General features: G+C 36.3%; 1 protein-coding gene across 5 annotated transcripts in view; it reads right to left on the bottom strand.

Moving 5' to 3' along the window:
- The window catches only part of ZFAND3 (zinc finger AN1-type containing 3), a 146,122-nt gene that overhangs the window by 105,401 nt on the left and 19,871 nt on the right, over positions 1–20,850 (bottom strand). The window contains exons 2-4 of one of the 5 annotated variants that reach the window (XM_062629674.1): positions 10,012–10,064; positions 8,113–8,153; positions 6,219–6,245 (exon numbers count right to left, since the gene is read on the bottom strand). The exons of 3 other annotated variants lie outside the window; for them this stretch is intronic. In XM_062629674.1, the coding sequence (XP_062485658.1) occupies positions 6,219–6,245; positions 8,113–8,140 (55 nt within the window). In that variant the 5' untranslated portion in view covers positions 8,141–8,153; positions 10,012–10,064. The remainder of the gene's footprint in view (positions 1–6,218; positions 6,246–8,112; positions 8,154–10,011; positions 10,065–20,850) is intronic. One more of the 5 variants, XM_062629673.1, reaches the window with a different exon arrangement.

The raw sequence follows: 20,850 nt of genomic DNA, 5'->3' as shown, positions 1-20,850 counted from the left end.
TAAAGTTCTAAAACTGTTGTATTTTGCTTGAACTCACCAGGAAGTTTGATTAATATAAAACCCAGTAGAATACTGGATAATTTTTGCAACAATCACAAATACTGATGGTCACAGAGGTACCCTTTCCTGATTACCTGGAAGCGGTAGAACAACGAGTCCTTCCACAAAGCCACGTAGCATGTAACCTCAGTACTCTTATTTAGGAAGTGTTACTTCTGGATTCCTTCCCTTGTAAAATACATTTTGAAGCTAGCTCTATTACCACCTGGCACTCCTTGCATAGCAGTACAAGGAGAAAGAGAAAGGTCAGCTGCTAGCCCTGTACAATTTTCATGTGGCATTAGCAATTAGAATCCTAGAGTACATGCAGTCAACTCAAAAGATATCCCTGTGCATTCCTAAATATTCCACATGCAGTCCCTGCATAACACATCTCTAATGACAAACTAAATTTTATTTGCAAGATGAAATGTAAATCTGCATCCTACTTCAAAAAAGAAGGAGCTGACTGCTTCTGAAATGTGCTCACTGATACTGCAGAGATACTCTCTTCTTAGAGAGAAAGAGTTAAATATCCTCTTCTATTCCCTGAAGGCTGCTGGTCCCATGCAGAGGTGCCATGTTTTATTTAAAACATGCTCGCTCTCAGTAACCACTTGTTCTAATTGGCAAGGCAAGGCTGGGTCCCCAAAGCACACAGCTCGTTACATTCAGTTTGGATTACAAAAACACGATGAAACAAACTGCATCGAAATGTACAAATTAACAGCTCAGGAGTGCACGACATGGACATGGAATTAGATTGCAATATGGAAGAAACTCCACAGGGAGGCTAAGGAACAAATCACTAGTGTCTCTATAAACTCCAAACGAGCAAATACACAAAACAGAGCACAGACTTTTTTATAAATCAAGCAAATTGCTAAATGGGAAACAAAGAAAAACATTCCCTCTCCTATCTTATGCACACATTTAAGGAGAATGGAGTTACAAGAAAGTTTAATAAATTAAACCTGTGGGTTGCACATTCTGAACAGGTAACTCTGCTTTCATGCTGGCAATGTGCAAACATCATGGTAATTAAGTCATATTTCTAAACGTTTCTCTTTTTTTTTTCACTCATCAACGAACCAATACACAAGAGACTAAATTACAGCTGGTGTTTCAACAAGTCATTGGGAAAGGTTATTAGTTAGAAGGTGAGCAAGATACTGACAAAACAGAAAGAAACTGGCTTTACCATAAGGAAGAAAACATACTAGGAAACAGACCTATGAAAAACGAAAAATAATGCAAGTCTGAGACAAAGAAGGCCTGAACCCTTTTCTTTGCTTGTAGCTGAATCTATGCAATGGGACTTGCAACGCCCTGAGATAATAAAAAGAAAACAGATGGAAATTATCAGCAATGTCTCGCCTAGAGAGAGGAAAAAAATAAATTAAGACTATCCAGCAGTCTTTTTAGGTAGCCAGTGCTGAGAAAAGGTCATATTTTCATTTGAGTGTAATTTATATTTTTAACAAATGAGCTCCAGACTACTAGACTGTGAATTTAGCAAGATGCAGTCCAATGAAACAGCCACTAATGTCCTACAGGGTACGCTGCTCATAGGATTGACTGACTGTAAAATGTTAAAGCTCTTAATTAAAAGGCATTCCATTTTCCTAGACTGTGTTGGTGAAAAGATACTTCCAAATCTGACTGGAAAAAGCCCTACTAACTTGAAGTCAGTAGTAGCCATAAAGAAGAGAAAAAGAAAAAACCTGTCCTACCTCAATACACAACATTTGAGTGCCAGTGACAGAAATTCTCTTTTTTTCTTCCATTAACAATTGTACAGAAATAAAAATACTTTACTGGCCTGTCCTCCATCAGTGCTTGCCTTTTCCCACTCTTTTATATAGATGAAGATGGGAGGAGGAGGAATATAATTGAGAAAATTGAACTAGCAGCTGAACCACCGGTCCTATTGACACCCTATGCTGCACTGCTGTGCGCACACCACCTGAATACAGCCAGGTCCCTGGCAGGTAAGAGTTGTTTCTTCCATACAGCATCTTCAATGCCTTTCCATATAATGCATAGCAAAATCATGTCAGTATTGCCATCAAAGCAACATAGGAGCCCTGTACGCACAACTTTGATGCCATGATAGTAAAGATGAAGAAAAAAGTAGAATCCCACAAGTAATATTACACTAACTTCATTCAAAATGTGATCTCTATTTAAGTCTTAAAACTCCAGCAAGCCTAGAAAGCTTCAGGTATCACCGTCTTCCAAACTTCCAATTTCCCAGTACATACTGACTATGAGGAACACATAGCAAAATAACGATGAGAATTTGGTTGATGGTACTGTTTTTGACAGAAGTAAAAAAAATTAGTCCTAAGCTTAGATAATGCAACTATACTTGAATAAACTCGTTCTCCATTACTTTGTATTTCCCCTTCAAAACTTTGTGATACATTAGGGGAAAAGGAGTCAACTGAAAACATGAAACCTTTCCCAATCTTTTCACAAAATATTGCCCTGTTCTAACAATGCAAACAGAGCTATTACTCAGAACTTTTAAGCTGCAGAATAACTATGTATACTAACAGAGTAAAAATAAACTTTGGGGTCAGCCGTGCAAATCAAGCTTATAAAGAAAAAAAAAAACTTAAGCCCAACTAAAGTAATTTATTCAATTCTTTTTCTTAATTGTGTTCCATGGTGATTGGTTCTCAAGTTGATTGTCTCTCAAGCTGAGCACACATCTCAGCTTTTCAAGTATACTAACTATGCTAAATATCTTTTCCCTACCAGCCTTCCCCTTTCAAAAATTCTTTGGTCATAGAGTAAAAGTAATTAAGTGTATGCCAAGCAATATCTGTATCTGGAATGTTACAGATCATTATTAGCAACTGCTATAGAAATTAGAAATACCTTCGTTGCCACTATGACCACCTATATGATTTCCAAAGAATTACTTAGCTGCAAGCCTGACTGTGTAATAGAAGTTTAAGATGAAACCTGACTATTTTCAAGTGCTAGCCAGTAAGCACTGGGTTTTGTAGTCAGCATTCCATGTACTTCAAAATACAAAGACAGACATGAATACAGCAACAAATTCTAGCCTAATGAAGTAAGAAATTGAGGCACCAGTTTCCATTAGGAGGCAACAAACGGAATACTACACTGGAAAAGAAACATTTTGTGTACAGATAAAGAAAGCGAGTACTCAGTGCTGGTTTCATACTTCTGAAAATGCTTGCTGCTTTTCTAGCGAAGTACTAAAACATGTGGATTCACATCAGAAATTACAAGGATATGGAAAATGCAAACCTAACAGATTTTGATCATGGATTTAGGAATGAAAGCTTTATGAAGAATATGTTTTACCATTTATGGTTTTGATCATGGATTTAGGAATGAAAGCTTTATGAAGAACATGTTTTACCATTTATCATACAACAAGCACAGAGCAAAGATAACAACATCTGAACAAGCAACATGCAAGATGCACTTGTCGAAAAGGTTTCCAGTAAGCAAGCTGAAAGTTAGCAACTGATTAAAAGCAAAATCTAGTTAGGCAGGAATGCTGATTCTTGCAGTAGGTATTATTACTGCCAGACAAAGCAGCACTCTAAATACCTCCCAGAATTTACAAAGACTGAGAGAAGAAGAAATTGTGCTATTGAAGTGACTCTCTGAGTCACAAATCCCCCAATTTTGTAAGCTCCAAAAACTGTGCATGTGACTTTAGGCCATGACAAAAAAAAAGGTCTGCTCAACAAAGCAGAAGGGTTAAGACGCACAAAACCATGAAATAACTCTACAGTCAAGACACTTAGTTCAGTAAATAGAAAGAGAAGCAAATAATCTGATATGTCTAGAATCTGATGATACACAGAAGCTAACTGTCAGGGTTTTTTTCTCTTTTCTCCCCCCCCCCCCCCGATCTTTCAAATTCGGGAGAATAAAAGATTCTATTGACATTACAATATTTCATAATCTCGCATAGCGCTAAGCATATGTATTGAAAATACATATGCAGTTCCACCAATACTGATTTCCTACTTCATAACTGGAGATGAAGTATATAATTTTTACTTATTAAGATACCAGTGTTTAAAAACACCAGCATGATTTCAAACTAAAAATAAAACTAAACTAAGAGCTGAGGTCTCTAAAACTCAGAAAATTCTTGGGTTATAGAGTTGAAGTATTTTCTCAAATTCTGTGATGCTGATCTTGCGCTTCAGAGAACATAAATGCTGCATAACTGGATTAAGAAGAGAGATGGACACCCATCTCTAGAAGTTTCAATTATACCTTCAGACAGAAAGCCTATGAAACATTCATAAATCCATGTGAATCTGTTTCATGTCATCCATGAAATCTATGTCATCATTTCCTCTTCTTCCAGTTTCCCAAGTGCATCTCTCCAAACCATCCAGGGCTACACCTAACGTACAGCTTCATATACTACTAATTAAGATGGAATCTCCTTCCTGCACCACTCTTTCGAAAGCTGATAGTTTCAACACAAATGAAACTTTCTAGACTCACAAGCAAATGGATTAAAAGCAGACTGCATTTTCGGAGCTGATTTAAGTAGAATGACTAGCTTTAACATTTTCTGTATTTAAAAATTTGTTCTTAGTCTGTCAGAGTTTGTTCTATGACTGTTCCCAGAGGTTCCAATTAAAACTGATTTCTTAAGGTACCAGGTGTTGCTTCCATGAATGTTTGTAGAATTCCTGCCTGAAAGAGCCTACTTTATAGAAGTGGCTTTTCAAAAGTTCTCAAACAATGTCCCTACCTTAAACTGATATTAAAACTTCCATAAACCTAATGGGAGCAAAGATGGATTAATAAAGAGTACTTCTGAAAAATTTCACTTACCACTGTTCTGTATTATAATCACTCAAATTTCACAGTTTACCATATTGAAAGAAGAGAGGTTGCAGTATCAGGGAAAGACGTGGTGTTACCAAGGGAGATACTCTGGCAGAATTTGCTTTTTTTTTTTCACTTACCACCCCATATTCTCATTAAAAAGAAAAACAAAAAAAAAAAAAAAAACCCACACTATTTCATTTGTATTCTGAATGTGCCAGAAGTCTGAAGCAGCTATGCCTTAACCATCTGAAGACCAAATTTATCTGAAGCAATTTAATATGTAGGATTGCACTTGTACTGTACCTAGAGACTTTGAAGCATTGATAGCACATGGTAAACACTGACCTGGAGACAGAATGCTGCAAAGTACTTTGCAGAAGTACAATTAACTTGAAATTATTTCAGAGAGGCTCTTGAACATTTCAGAGTCTGATGCTTCTATAGAGCTTAAATAAAATAAGTGAGGTATTCCTTCTTGGAAGAGCCAGATGGGGTGAAGAGAAGGCAGAGGGCTTAAGAGAAGAGCCGAGTTCAAGCTCCACTCCACTATTTATCAACCTTTATGTGCAAGCCAAGAACTGGCCTGTGGCAAATGAACAGCAGATCTGCAGTTGTACAGAAGAGCTCAGTCAAAACTGGGCTCTTCTAGGCAAAGGGTTGCACGTATGTGTGCAGTATCTAGCTCACTCTTGCCACAGAAAGCTGAACAACATAACCTCAATAATAACCTGTGAAATGTATTGCTGTGTTTAATACAAGAAAATGTATTACCCAAACCAAGGAATTCCAGTCTCTATGCTACATAATCTGATTGCTTTTGCTGTTTGTTTCATCTATGGACAAGCAGAAGTGAAAGTTCACTGAATACATATTGATAATAAATTAAGAAATCACAAGTGTTTGGTCAAACAAGAAGGCAAACTCTCAGCCCTGACTATTGCCCTTTTCTTCATTTCCGTGCTGATGAACATCACAGGCACAAAACTATGACCATTTTTCCCAGGGGATGGGGACAAGAGGAAGGGCAGAAGCAAAGAGCTCATGACCATGTATTTACAAACTTTCACATAGTTCAGAAAGTCTGGAAAATAAGATAAGAATGCTCCATATAATAACTCATATTGCAGTGTAAACCCAACAATGTTTTCACCTCTTGCTGACCTGCTGCCCTTCTCCCTGATCTATATAAAAAGGTAATGCTTACACAAATGTAAGGGGCTTTGCTCTGTGTGTGTCTGAAATTAATTCTTTAATAAATAGGAAAACTGGATTCTACCCCTTCCCTCTTTAAAAAAAGAAACCAAACCCATACATAATTTAACAAAGTTACTAACCTTTTTCGTTGTGTGGATTTCTTTTTTCTAAAATAAAAGAGAAAGGAAACAACAATCAAGAGAAAGAATAATTCCCAATTTTCCCTTGCATACAAATCTATTTCAATATATTTGAATGAGTAAGTTGCCATATTAAAAGCGAAAAAAGAGAAACATTTTCCCACATCATATCTCTGGAGTACCTGGACTGCTGAAAAACATCTTTCAACAGCTTACTTGCCTACAACCTTGCTATTTGTAGTGGTTACATTTACAGAAACAGAAGTATACATCTTTCTATTTCTATATTGTGGCTGGAAATCCATTATAAAAAGATATGCTAAAAATACGCCATTAACATTAAAAAACGATGACATTGAGAAGTTTTGAGTTACTACTCAAACAGAACTGGTTATTTCAATGCTACTTGTTGAAAGAACCACAGTTAAGAACTAAAAGACAGAGTATATTTGTCTTTTCCAATAAAATTGTCTTTAAAACAATACTTAGTTTTGTTTCAACATGCAGTAGCTTTTTAAGTTACTCAAACACTTTAGAAGTCTTAAAATAAACAATCTAAGTGAAGCCTTGAAATTTTTTTAAAAGTAAGCTACCCCCCACTGCAAATCACACAAATATTTTGGCATCATTTTGTATTCTTACAACAGGAAAAACGATGACCAGAGGTAATGGACTCCAGGAGAATTACAGAATAGAAACCAAGAACTTTTCTTCTTGTTAAAAACAACCAACAACAACAAAACAGTAAAACCAAAATAAAAGATGCTTTGCTTAATGCCTGGTCTGCTGGCTGTGAAGTTTTGGGTATTCTATTTACCTCAGAATATGAAGGGAGGGCTATTTTTATATCTCATTATTAGAAAATCCACATTTCTGAGGTACATGAACGTAAGTTGTTTATAGCACTAACATGAACATAACAGTTGTACTGAGTCAAATCAAAGACCTAGTAGCTTGTTTCTGACTGTGGTCAGTAGGGAAAGAGTACAAGGGCAGACTTGCACTTTCTCCAGTATACCCTTTCCGGTGATCCATGGCTTTGGAAAACAACAAGAGAAATACATGCATAATTTTTCTGAACAGCCTTTGACAATCTTTATTTCCCATGTGTTTGTTTAACGATGCAATGCTGAACACAAGATCTGAAAACTACAAGTTGAAATTTATTTTTGGCTAAAGAAAAAAATATCTGAAATAGCTTTAAAGTTTAAAAGAAAAAAAATCTGAACTTTCTAATATTGCATCTGTTCCCCCAAGAGAAATTAAAAATCATGAACTATGACAGTAATTTAATTACAAGTACAAATGATTTTATAATAAAAAAATAGAAAGGCATAGCTAGAGGATGAAAAGAGGAAAAGGTCAATAACAATTCCTAACATTTTACAGAGTAGCAATGACCTTGCAATAAGAAAACTATACGCAACAATTAGAATTAGCTTACTGATGAGCTAGCAATGATTTAATATTCAAGGACTGTAAGTTAAAAAGAAATAGAACAAGACGTGTTCTATACCAACTTTTAATTTTTTCAGCCATTTTTCATTTTTAACCATATTTCAGAGATTATCAAAATAAATCCCACAAAACTCCAAAATACAATTCAGACTTAGGCACTTTGAAACCCACATCATCCATATAGGAGCTGTGCTGACAACAGAGCTCTGTAGTTCAAAGGTGCTCCAGAACTCCATAAGCCTCAAGAACAATGTTTGATTGTCACATTTACACAAAAAGTTCTTGATTAGCAAATAAACTAGGCACCAAAGTGAGGAAAATCTGATTACACATGCACACTGAAGAAAGAAAAACCCATGCGCAAATCCCAGAGAAGATGCCAACAATGTGGTTTCAATAATCTAACAAAAGCACAAAAACCTTTTACTGCACTTACCAGCAAAGCATTTGGAACAGAGATTCATAGTCTTGCTGGACCTGGGGCAAAAATAAAAAAAAAAAAAAAAGTAGAGCTAAAAAATTCATTATTATTCTAATCAATATAGGGAAGATTTGGGGGGAATGAAGCAAGAATATATAGGGTATGAACTTAAATCTTAATAGGAATCAAAGACAACTGGCTAGAAGTGGCTGGACTAGGAACAGCGTCAGGGGAAGAGACCTCATATGGCAATCTCTTTCCAGTTTAAAGAGCTTCCACAATACCACTTTCACACATTTACTCATATTTTTAAATAAGCTTACTTTACCATTCAATGTGTAATGTTAAACACTCATCATTCAAACCTTTCTACTGCAATACGATAATAATGATAGACAGGAAGAGCCAATACATTCCACTTGAATATTAGACTCCCCTTGGCAACAGCTCTACAGTCCTGACAAATCCTGAATACAGTACAGCAATGGAGAGATTAAATTCTTGCACTTATAAGGACACAGACATATGTGCTTTTGGAAGTCTAACTGGAATGGCTTAAGAAGTTATTACCTCAAGCTGTTCATTACTACCTTCAGCCACATCCAGAAGTGATTTAAAATAACCTGGCTGACTCTGCACTGACATGGACTATGATAGTTCATACGACCCATTAGTGAGCTTTGAGGGCAGCAGCCTTCAGCTGAGCGAAAAACAGCTGGAGAATGACAGCAATCTCTTAAGCCTCCCAGATGTCTCCAAAGTGTTTGTGCAATTATGTCACAAGTGCTCACCCTCATAAAGTCAGTCAGCTCACAAGAAGAAAAATTTTTAAAAAGTAAAGCTATAGACCTCTCCAGGGCTACCATGAAACTACCCAAAGCAATATAACGTGGGAGAACAAATTTCTCCCAGTTTACAAGCAGTTCTAACATCCCAACGTCTCCTTTACAAAGTGAACTGAAGAATATTCTCAAGAGCTCTCTACGTGTTGAAATGTCTTTAGGTACGAGCAACCCAGCTTCTGTGCACACTGCCCAGTATTTGATTTGTTCAGCATTCCTGACTCAGATCTGCCATGGCATATAAGCATTAACATCATCCTGAGCAGGTCTGAAAGTACATACTGACAGGCAAGGTTGAACCAAAACTGGGTCTATACCTCCTCAGGGCAACCTGTACCTGGAACATATTATTTAGCTAAATTAATTGCATATTTATCTTTACAAATATGCATATATAAAACCAACCGAAACTACCAAAACAGTTGTTTTCAATGTCCAGGCAAACATAGACAGAATTTTGAGACCTGCATCTTGCAAGATATAAATTATAAAAAACAAACTGCTTACTACCTCAAGACAAAAACATTGTCAATTTTTTCAAAGCAATTTTATCAGAAATGAACACAACTGTCAGAATTATAGAATTCACACACCCCCACACCCACACACAGCCCTGAGTTTGCAAATGGATTTTGAATGACTTTCCAGTAACAAAGTAAATCCAGACCTGGTTAATCATATCTCAGTTTTAGTCACATCAAAACATTACAGATGCTTTTCAATTCATGCACATTTGAAAGCTGCTTTACATCAGGCTCAAGAATTCTAGAAGAACACAGTTCACTGCAGATGAGACATAAGCATTTGTCAGCTATAGCAAGAACCACAGACACATGAAAGCTAGTTTTAAATGCAAACAGTATGTGCACAGGAGAAAAGTTAATTTCCAGGAAAAGAAAAGCAGAACAGCATTTGTAGCCATACAAATACATCATCAAATTGGTATATACCCAAAGATTCAATATCTATGTTGACAGTCTGCACAGATTATCTACCTTCAGAAGAACTGCAATTAAAAACAGCATGGTGAGTCAACACCTACAGCATTAGTGTGCTGCAGTTCAGTACTCACTGCTTATGGGTTAGACCTTCTGGAGCAGCTCAATATGCCAGGCAGGAGCTTCTCTGCAAAGCCATTAAACCCCAGGGGCAGCAAAGAAAAAGAAAGGCAGAGTTCAGATGGTTCATACTGATGACATTGGAATGGGCAATGACAAATGTTTTCACTGGTATAATCAACCACCTCAGCTGTTAAATATCAATCCAAAGTCTTATATAATATTTACTTATCAGCACATCAACAATGGAAAACACACACAACATACAGCTAGGTGCAAAAAAAAAAAAAAAAAAAAAAAAGACAGACTGCCATTTACTCGTAACACCAAAACCCCCCAAATTTTCTGAAAGGACAGTGCTGTTGGACAAGTGACCTGGTGAGCTAATAACGTCAGTTGTTCCTTTCAAGGCAACTCAAGTCAGTCTGAGGCTGCTACTTAAGATGAGAATCTAAACTTCGAGTGGTTTTTTTCCTGTCTTTTACAGTCATTTATGTCACTGTAGATCTATCAACATTACACTAGAACTAAGAAAATGGCATTTTTTATTAGACACAGTAACACTGCGGATCAACAATCAGCCCCCTTTTGAAAGTGCAATATTTAAGTAGAGCAAAAGCCTTGCAAGGAAAATGCATTAAGCAGTTTACATACATCAGACTTACTAGGTATTACCTAAAGTCATGTCAGTATCTGCCAAGTAAAATGTATGTTTTACAGCCTTTTGTTACACTGCGAATCCTTCCTCTCATCACCAAGATTTCCTCCTTGCAGCAGGCAAGGGCTCTGTCATCAGTTAAAATTGAGCAAGCCTGCATATTGCTGATTTCTCTGCGAAGTAAATCTCGTTAACCACATCACTGTTTTACAGTAACTATTTCCTAGTGACCCCAGCATTCACCAGAAGCTTATACTGCCAGGCAGAACAGCTAAAAAACGTGGACACACTAAGGTAGTTCCAAGATCTCCCTAACAAAAGTCAGCTTTATGCTTAACAGTACCTAAACTAGAACTACTACACTACACACTTTATATGTATGATATCCCTAGAAAGCCAGCTTTATACTGACAATTTACAACCTCCACTTGTACATAATTTAAGCTGATATTCAGGAAGACATTCATATTTATGGATAAATCAAGTCAAATAGAATGGTATTATCTCCAAGACAGAACATAAAGTTAAACCCTATTTGAAGGTACTTCTATCTGTCAAAAAGAAACCATTTAACTAAAGGGTGACACAAAATTATTATGGAGATTGGAAATCACAAGGTGAAGCAAGCTCGGAAGGTCAGGTGGCAGAGCAAGTTAGAGGCAGAATATAGTTCAAGCCAGCTGGAAAACCCCAGAGGCTACAGAAAGACTGCATGCAACAGTTCCACAGAACTCTGTGTCTGAAACAAGCATAGGTATTAAATATGCTTCCAGTGCCACAGAAAAAAAAAAAGCCAAAAAAACCCCACAAACAACAAAACAAACATTCCTTTAACAACACAGCCATGGAAGTAGCAGAAATGACACTGCAATTTTGAAAGAGGGCAAAGTGTACAGAAATGGGAAATCCTGTAAATTGCAACATATTTATACTTTAAGCAATAAATAAATCACATGTAATGATAAAAATAAAAAACACATTTGAGGCTATACAAACCATCTTCCCTTACTTACACTGTGGTCTCTACAAACCCCCATAGCAAAAGAAGCTATTTGAGCCTTCAGACAGATTCATACACACACACCAGTGTCACATCCTAAGTTCAGTGAGATCGACATCTGCATCTCCAGTTAAAGGTGAATAATGTAAAGTGACAGCCAGAAAGAGGCATTCAATATCAAAAATAACATACTTCAAATTCTATGTATTTATAAGTAACTACGTAATAAAACGGTAGAGACTACTTCCCCAATTTCACTTTCATATAGTACTTTCAGTACATTCTTAAAAATGGTGCCTTATCTACTCCACTAAAAGCACTCCAAGCTATTTACTCAAATTTACACCCTACACCACTAATTACTTCTTTTCTTTCCTTGCCATTTGGCAGTATACCATTGTAAGGTACCATCCAAATCAATGCACATTCCTCTCTGCCTTCATTGGAAGTTTTTTTCTTTACTTCTCCCTCTCCCAGTAAATGATTTTATCAATACAAAACCACATCTAAGCATGACGTTTAAATTCTAGCAATAAATGTCAAAGACAAGATTGTTAGACGTACAGCAGTTTACCAGAATGGCCAGAATACAATAAAAAAAAAAAAAACCCACCAAACCAAAACACAAGACAATCTCAATCTGAGGGTTCAAGAACAAATTCCATGTGGAAATTTGGCACATTCAAAGAAAGTTCAAAAGAAATATACAGGAATTTGTCTGATCTCGGGACTCTCAGCACTCAGTCTCCCTAATGAACACAATTTTCTGCCAAGAAACTTAAGATAGGCACACCTGATATATGCTGAAAGTTTTGTAACAAAATCCCTTTTCCAAAACATTTTCCAGCATACTCTCAGGCACTTCCTAGCTTCCTCAACCCATATTTAAGGGGAAAGAAAAAAAAAAAAGCAAACCAGAAACACTAGAAACTAATACTAGCTTAACTCCACACAAGTGCAAAAGGCCAACAGAAATGCTCAATTTCATCTATATTAGGATTTTATTTGTATGTTTCCCACACTTTTTAATAGTGAACTAGAATTACTAATGTAGATGCTCACCAAGAATCGTGCAACCGCACCAGACAAAAACCTAATACAGGTACATATCCTCAGTGCTTGAAAAACAACACCAGAATAACAGTTATTCTTGGAAACAATTTTTGTTCTGTTGCCTTTTGAGGATGGAAGAATAAGGAGTTTGGAGAAAAAATGCTTTTATATAGAATGCATGCATTACATATTTAAAGATGTTTAAGCCACAGATGCTAATTAAGTATGCCTGCAAAATCCCAGCTTCTGCATTTTTATTGGGAACAAGGTTTTCCAGCGTATCTAGTAATAATTCTTTACGATTCAGAAGTTCCCATGACTTGGTAGCATGAAAATGTACCTGCTTCAGTGGCACTATAACTGCATTGGTGATTAAACACACTATGTTAAATGCTTCTTGGTCCCCTTCCAGTACAGCAATTACAGGGGGATCACAGTGTCACCGCATACAAATAGATCTTCACCCCTGAATGATACCTGCCTAATATTGTCCAGGGTCGAATGTTTGAGAAACATTAACTTAATGACATGATTCTTATTAATTAGTTAAAACTACAAAGAAGCTTCATCTCTACACATTCAGCACCTACTGTTTCATATATCTGGCAACTCAGAACAACTATACATATGTTAAATCAATGCATTTATAGTACTGTAGTTAATGGCCTGTCACCATTTCCATTATAAAGCAATTTTCAAAGGTTTATAATTCTGCTGAAGAATTCACTTGGAGCTGAATCCTGGCACGCAGCAAAAGCAAAATCATAGCCCACAAAGGTTTACTTTTATCTAACCAGACTAGAACAATTATAGAACCATAGAATCAACAAGGTTGGAAAAGACCTTTAAGATCATCAAGTCCAACTTACTGAAAGAAAATTGATCCAATTCTGTATTTCCCTTTCACTTTTCAGCATTCGCTTAGAGCACATAACACTTCACCTTGCACAGGAAAGAGGTTAATTAAGACTGTGTTAATAAGACCTTCAGTCATCCTTTGAAAGTTGTGTATCCTGTACAACAGTCACTGAAGAAAGCCATTTCACTTCTCTAGATCAGAAGTCACCTCACTGGTTTCATATATGCTGCACATTTAATATTTACAGCTCCTCCTTAGTTTACTATACTGCTGTGAGGACATCAGCAAGGGATTTTTAGACATTCTAAACAATTATTTGTATCTTTATGACTGAGGCAGCTCAATCATTCTTCAAGAATGATGTATGCCAAAGTCTTTTCAAATAAAAGAACAAAGTGGAGCACATCAAAACCAGGCAGACCTGTAGAGAACTTGACAACCAGCAAGAGATTTTTAAGCAAACTAAAATCTGAAATTAAATATCCCATAAATGCAGTCAATGTGCTCTACTTCATCAGCTGTTCTATACCCACACGCTCAGTGTGAAGAATTCTAGTTTAATTAGAAAAGTGGTATCAGTAAGATTTTATAATTGTTACTGTTACTAAAGGGCACTCTTTTTTGCTTGGAAAATACATTAATATTCTGGTTTTGGACTCCTCATTTTCACCACAAACAATTTAAGTGTTGCTTATCATTTCAAGATTTTCAGTAAGCTGCTGAAAATGATGCTTCAGTTAGTGAGTCACATGTTCGTAAGGACCTCATTATCCTGACCTCAATATGAAATTAAATGGACGATAAACTTTATGCACAGCAGAGCATACTAGTGCAAAGCCCTTCTGGCAGCTTTCTACACTCAAAAGATACACTGATGCATCCCAATGAAGTAGCTGTATCCTGATTTGTTATTTTTTATCAGTACCTGAACTCAGATTCTTTTAAAACCCTATGCACTTTTCATGCTTTAAATATGCAGACGCTGAAGTGCTTTGTTGACAATAAGGCCAAAGAGCACAAACATACACGAGTAAGAAGGGCAAATGGGGAAAATACACAGTAAAAAAGTAGCTCCTTATTGTTACAAAACATATCATGGGCTCTGACACAAAAGCACTAGTAAGAGTTTAAATTCAAAGCCTCCTCCAACAATTCATATTATAAACTGCAAAGAATCCAATGCATCTAAACTAGGTAAGACAGTTTGTAAGAATGTAGATCTGACTCAACTGGGTTTCTAGCTGAGCTTACAATGTTGGTACCCTCCAGTCAAAACTAAATGCTTCATATTCCCATGAACACATGCCTCTACATTTGCTTTAAAAAAAAAAAAAAATCTCAGCAGCAAAATCCTATACCAAACATTCCTCTGCAAGTCTTCAACACTCTTCTCTTCTCCACAAACATGTGCTGCCTACTATCTGAAGGACAGTAAAAACTGAAATACTAAGTATTAACATAGTCCAAGAGGCCTTTAGTAAAGTAGAAATAAAATCTGAAAGTTCTGATCTACCCACCTTCTGTCAGTTCCTCAAGGACATTATTATTTATGTGCACCGTAAGTAATAACTAACATTGCCCTATGACAACACAATCATCATCTTCAGATTTACAACGTGAAATCACATTAACTTTATCTTTTCCTTCAGATCAGACACTCCAATGCTCCACAGATAAGCAGCAGTCAAAAACCCATTCTATCTGTGTTATTCCTCTTACCAGAGAGTAACACATACTAAATAGTAAAACATTCTTAGGAAAAAAAAAAAAAAGCAGCTGGAGGAAACATATACAATAGGAGTACTAAGGTTTTTTAAGTAGAAAAAAGCACTTTAGATACTCCATCCCAATTTTGGGGGGGGAGAAGGAGGGGGAAAGTTACTTGCAAAATACAGATTTAAAACGCGCCCATTTCTGATCTGATAATAACATTGGCTGCTGCCAATATTATTATTATATATTCAATCTTCTCATTAACTGCAGTGACCTTATAGGTCTTACCTTCCTGTATTTCAGTAACAATATGATTTGGTTCAAATAGGGAACAACTGAAGATTAATACAGCTGCTTCAAAAACAGGATGAAAAATTCCATTCATTTAGTAGACAGTATTCTGGTCTTTGTCATTTTCTTTGATCACATGTTAATCAAAGATAACATGCACCTGACTCACTGAATAAAACTGTGTTTATTGATTTCTTCCACAGAGAAAACAAACTGAAAACAAACACCTGATAAAACAATAACTTTATGTAATGGGGAAGTTGACTGTGTGTATGTCTGCATATTTAACTTTCCATGTACATGCCGTGCTTTAAGTAAATAATGAAAACAATAAAAGTATTTTGAGTCATAATATGTAAGCTTTGTTAATAACTATATAGATGCCTTTCATTTTTTCTTCTATACAGAAAAATCTTCCACTTCTCTTTCACAGCTGTGGTCAATACCACAGTCATTGCACTGAACAAGAAGTCACATCATGAGGTATATCCTATAGGCACTGAAATAGAATGAGCATGGTATACAAAGAAGCAACACAGACCAACCACACAAGTGTTGCATTTGATCTTACAGAAAACAGTTGGCTTGTTATGGAGCAGAACTGGCATTTTTTACACTACATTATTCTCAGTTTATCTTATTTTAGTCCATCTTTCTTCTCTCTATACCTTTTCAAAATATATATAAAACCCTGTGTTTCTTCGAATTCCAAATGGAAAACATCAATTCTTTCCTAAATAGTCAAGATTGGGTAAGTAATATATCTAGCCATCTTAGTTAAAACATGCAAAGTGCTGGGGACCTTGTCAGAGGCCTCAGTTGTTTTGTTTCTGACCGTGATCAAGAACTGTTTTGTCTTCTGCAAGTTTAACTGCAGCATGCCTGAAAATTGATCCCTTGCATTCCAGAATGAGCATCTGTAGCCAGGGAAGAGCAGAAATCAGGGTAAAAGAACAGATCTACAGATACCTTTCAGGTATCTTTGCCCATACAACCTGCCTTTTGCATAGCAGTTTAAAAATTAAAAAATAAAAATAAAAACATAACCAGGGAAGTTCTCCTCCACTATAAATTGATTCATTACTCCCACCCTCCCATATCTCTTTATCAGAGACCATGATAAACAAAGCAAAACACTAAACTGGATACAGAAGAAAAACAACAGCAAACAATAACCTAACCTAGCCCACCAGTTTGGGACAATTACTAAAATAAATTACACTGAAGGGATTAAAAGAAAGTATCATAAAAGTCAAAATGAAACACAGGTAATTACACCCTTATTTTGCATTTAGCACCCTCATCATAACTATTGGAAGAATGACTTAAGTCTAAACTTGACTACTAAATACACTACTATTAAACTTAGTGTAATTACTCTGACACATGAAACGGTTCAGAAAAGTGCCCTCACCTATATAACCTGCCTGTTGTTATGTATGTAAACTGAGGAAAAGGAAACTCCATTTTGCCAGCTGAAGTATAAGGGACTGAAAAATAAGCATCACAAGACTACACCATCTGCTACCACGTCAGACGGCATAGCTCTCAAATTATTTACTAACAGAGATGACACAAACTGAAGCTTGTATTGTCACGAATAACACTGCAGTATGCATTTTTGCCGTCAGGTTTTAGGTGTTATCTTCTAAACAGAGAATAAGAAAACAAAGTTATAAAGCGTGGACATCAAAAACTACATGACTGAAGATCTGACATTTTAGCATACTTACCTCATAGGCTTAAAGGACTCACTACTTGAAAATTATTGTAACTTACACTCATCACTGTAAAAACTTCTATGCTGCTACTATTATCCCTGACATGCCACAAAACACTGCACATAATTCCTTATGCTGTCAATCAGTATTGCTCCCAATCTAATACAAACCATCTCCAGGCATCTTCCAACATATTCCAACAACCCATCAAACCTGGAGACCCCTAGAATTTGTTAAATTAGAACCGGAAGCATGAATATGAAACCCTATTGCTTGTTTACTTATCAGCTGAAAAGGCAGTCAGATCTACAACAGTATTCTCTAATCAGAACTCAAATCTGTATTTTCTTAAAGGTATTAGGGTGATTGAGTGCAAAAGAAATACTGCAACTTAAAGTCTCTTTTAAAAATAACATATTTTAAGCATTCTTAAAATCACTTCTTTTCCCAACAGAAGTTCTTGTATGAGCTGCGTATGGGTTAAGCTGAGTATCCAAGAAAGACCAGCTGTGCTCCAAAGCGTTCTCCACTAACACACGGGGTTATTTAATAGGAAATATTCCACCTGTCTTCTCTTGAGCACAGCCTACGAAGAACTGGCAAACTGGTCCAGCTCCTAATTGACCTACTCAGAGAAAGCCATCTGGACTCCCAATCTCAGTTAGCTCTTGGCTTAAAAACTCTGCAGAGCTCTTAAAAAAAAAAAAAAAGAATCAGACACAGCAACACAAAAATGGCATAGGAAGTTGGAGAGACAGATTGCTCATTTTACAGTAGATGGTGCTCCCTTCCCCTTGGCCTTCACACACAGCCAATGTCAGAAAGTTATATTGACTGTTTATTCAGTAAAATCTCTGGTGACCCTATATACTTACAAATATACCACAGGTATAACCACCTAATGGGTTATACCTTGACCCCCAAGATGACAAGGCATCACAGAAAAGTACCCACAGAGGACCAAAGTTAGCACAGCGCCTTTCTGCTGTGCTACAAAATCTGCACCCTCCAGTTCTCTGCCAGTTTGCACTGAACATTTATAACTTTTTAGGTACTCGAACATCTGCGAAACATTTTATAACTCAAGCTATCAGCACACAAGGATTCCTGTTGTAAACACTGAATCAGCTGAACCACAAGTAACACTAATGAGAATTTACTGTATAAAGAAAACATATTACAGAAACCAGGCACCACACTGCAGCACCAATGGATGAGTCACAGCAGGGTTTACACCAAGTTCAGAAGATCATCCCTCAGCTCTGCAAAATCCAACATAATTCACAGTCTACTTAAATTTGCATTGCAAGGCTGCTGTGAATGCTGTTTGCAGAGGGCATTACTATAGGATAATCCAGCCTGCAATGCCTGCAAGTAAATCTATAGGGAACAAACACCACTTACAAAAATCAGTTTCTGTTATTAAGAGCCTATCAGTAGTACATAGCAACTAAATACATTATTGATGTGGTGGTCTTGTATGTTATTCATAGAAGGCAAACTGCTGATTAAGAAAAACAGGATAAATCTTGTAACTTACTACAGGGTTCAGTATCACATATGCAAAACAACCCAGAAAATTTCCTCAGTGAATAAAGTCTGAGTCCACATAAAAATGTTATTTGATTGCCTCCTTTTCACACTACATGACAAGAGTTCTGGGCTATTTTTTCCTGCTTCTCTTTTCAGCATAAGATTTAGCAAATCAGAGGATTTGAGAATGAACACATTGGGATTCTCACCAAAAAAAAAAAAAAAAAAGACACAAACCAAAACCACACAAAAAAACAAAACACCACCACCAAAAAAAAGAAAACCCACATGAAACCAAACATGAATATTTAATCCATTTAAACAGAAAAAGAGAGGCATTCATAAAATGCTGGAGCAATGCTGAAATGAACCATACTGTATATTTCAACTCACTTCCTGCTCCCTCAGTAAATGTTTGCGAGAGCTCCCACTTTTGCTCTTAGACTTTATTAAATTCAACAGAAGAAAAGAAGTGGTTTGACAGTCTCAACAGTTCTACCGATAAATTTCAAGCCTTTAAGTGTCTCTATAAGGTTAAAACAACAACAGAAAAAATCCAAAAGAGACAGTTATAAAGTCCCTTTTTAAAAATGTACATGGCTCAGGCTTTTCAACTGGCCAAATCTTCAGGCTGAAGAACTAAATCTTCCTCAAAAATTAACTTGTGGGTCACCTGAGAATTAAAATTATCAGAATAGCTAAATATCAATAAAACTTTCAATTTCTTATGCATCACACAAGAAATGACCACATCACAAGAAATGACCAAATTTTGTTTCCCTATATCCTGAAGTTTATAAAAAGATAGCACAGCTTATTTGCAAAAGTCACCTATACAGATTAAATTTTTGAGTTCATTAGAAAGTATTAAGGCATGGCTCCAAAGTAAGTAATATATTGATGTGGTGGTCGTTATATATTAATTATAAAATTATGCATTTATGTAATAACTGATAAAGTTGGGAATGTCCCTGCTCATGGCAGGGTAGTGATGAGCTTTAAATGCTCTTTCTCATTCAAACCATTCTGTGAACATAAACATATAAATAATATCATTAACTTATGGCTTGTAAAACTTGCTATATGGAAGCTCTAAATTGACTAGAAGTGGTGAAGGAGACAAAACACACTGCAGTGGTGAAGGGAACGCAGTCAGGTATTTGGTTAAGTAACATAAGAGTACAAAATCTAAACACATACTGCTTAATAAGCATTTTATCTGAAAATGCATACTCAAGAACTATGTGGTTCTTTAAACCCCCACATTTGAAATAAAATACCTTAACAGTATAAAACAAGTTCCTCCCTGTCACAGTACTCATTTTCAGGGGAATAAAATGCACCTACAAAACAAACCAAACCAAATACAAATTCACTCATCTGCCCAACAATCTCATAGTTTTTCTGCTACTGAAATTTTCTTACTAGTTTCATATCAATATCTGACACTTTCCTCAAGCTTCAAGATGCAAATACAATTCTAATTTGCATTTAACTAATTCATCTGTCATAGTTCACCCATAAGCTACAGCACTGCAACCATCGCTGCATTAGCAGTTTCAGAGGAACAAAAGCTATACCCATTTTTGCATTTGTGCTACCATGCGAGAGAACCATAACTAAATTAGTTTTATGTTTTTTTCTTTATAACACATACACTAAAATCAGTCACAGGATGCAGGCAGGGTTTGTTTCTGCAATATGCCGTGAACATTTCACCATAGAACACACAAGAAGGTCCAAAAGCTTCCTCTGTACTAGTGACAGAATGGTCCAAAGGAAAAACAAAGAGTTTTTGAACAAACTGCCTCTTCCCTCTCAGCTGCCAGTGGGACAGACTGTCATATCTGGTTTTGCTTGCAGTACTTCTTATACATTGAAAGTTGAGCATTTTGAGTCATCATTTCTCGTTGGAACAAAAGTATTATGTCTAAATAAATAAATAAATAAAATAGTGAATTAAATGGACAGAGCAGGTGAATATTCTGGTTGGTCTCCACTCCTGAGTGAAGTTTCTCTGATGTG

The sequence above is a fragment of the Pezoporus occidentalis genome, unplaced genomic scaffold (assembly GCF_034315485.1).
Source record: "Pezoporus occidentalis ecotype Australia unplaced genomic scaffold, CSIRO_AGI_Poc_V1 ctg34, whole genome shotgun sequence".
NCBI lineage: Eukaryota > Metazoa > Chordata > Aves > Psittaciformes > Psittacidae > Pezoporus > Pezoporus occidentalis.
Note: the sequence above shows the minus strand (reverse complement) of the source record. Positions and strands in the feature narration are given on the sequence as shown.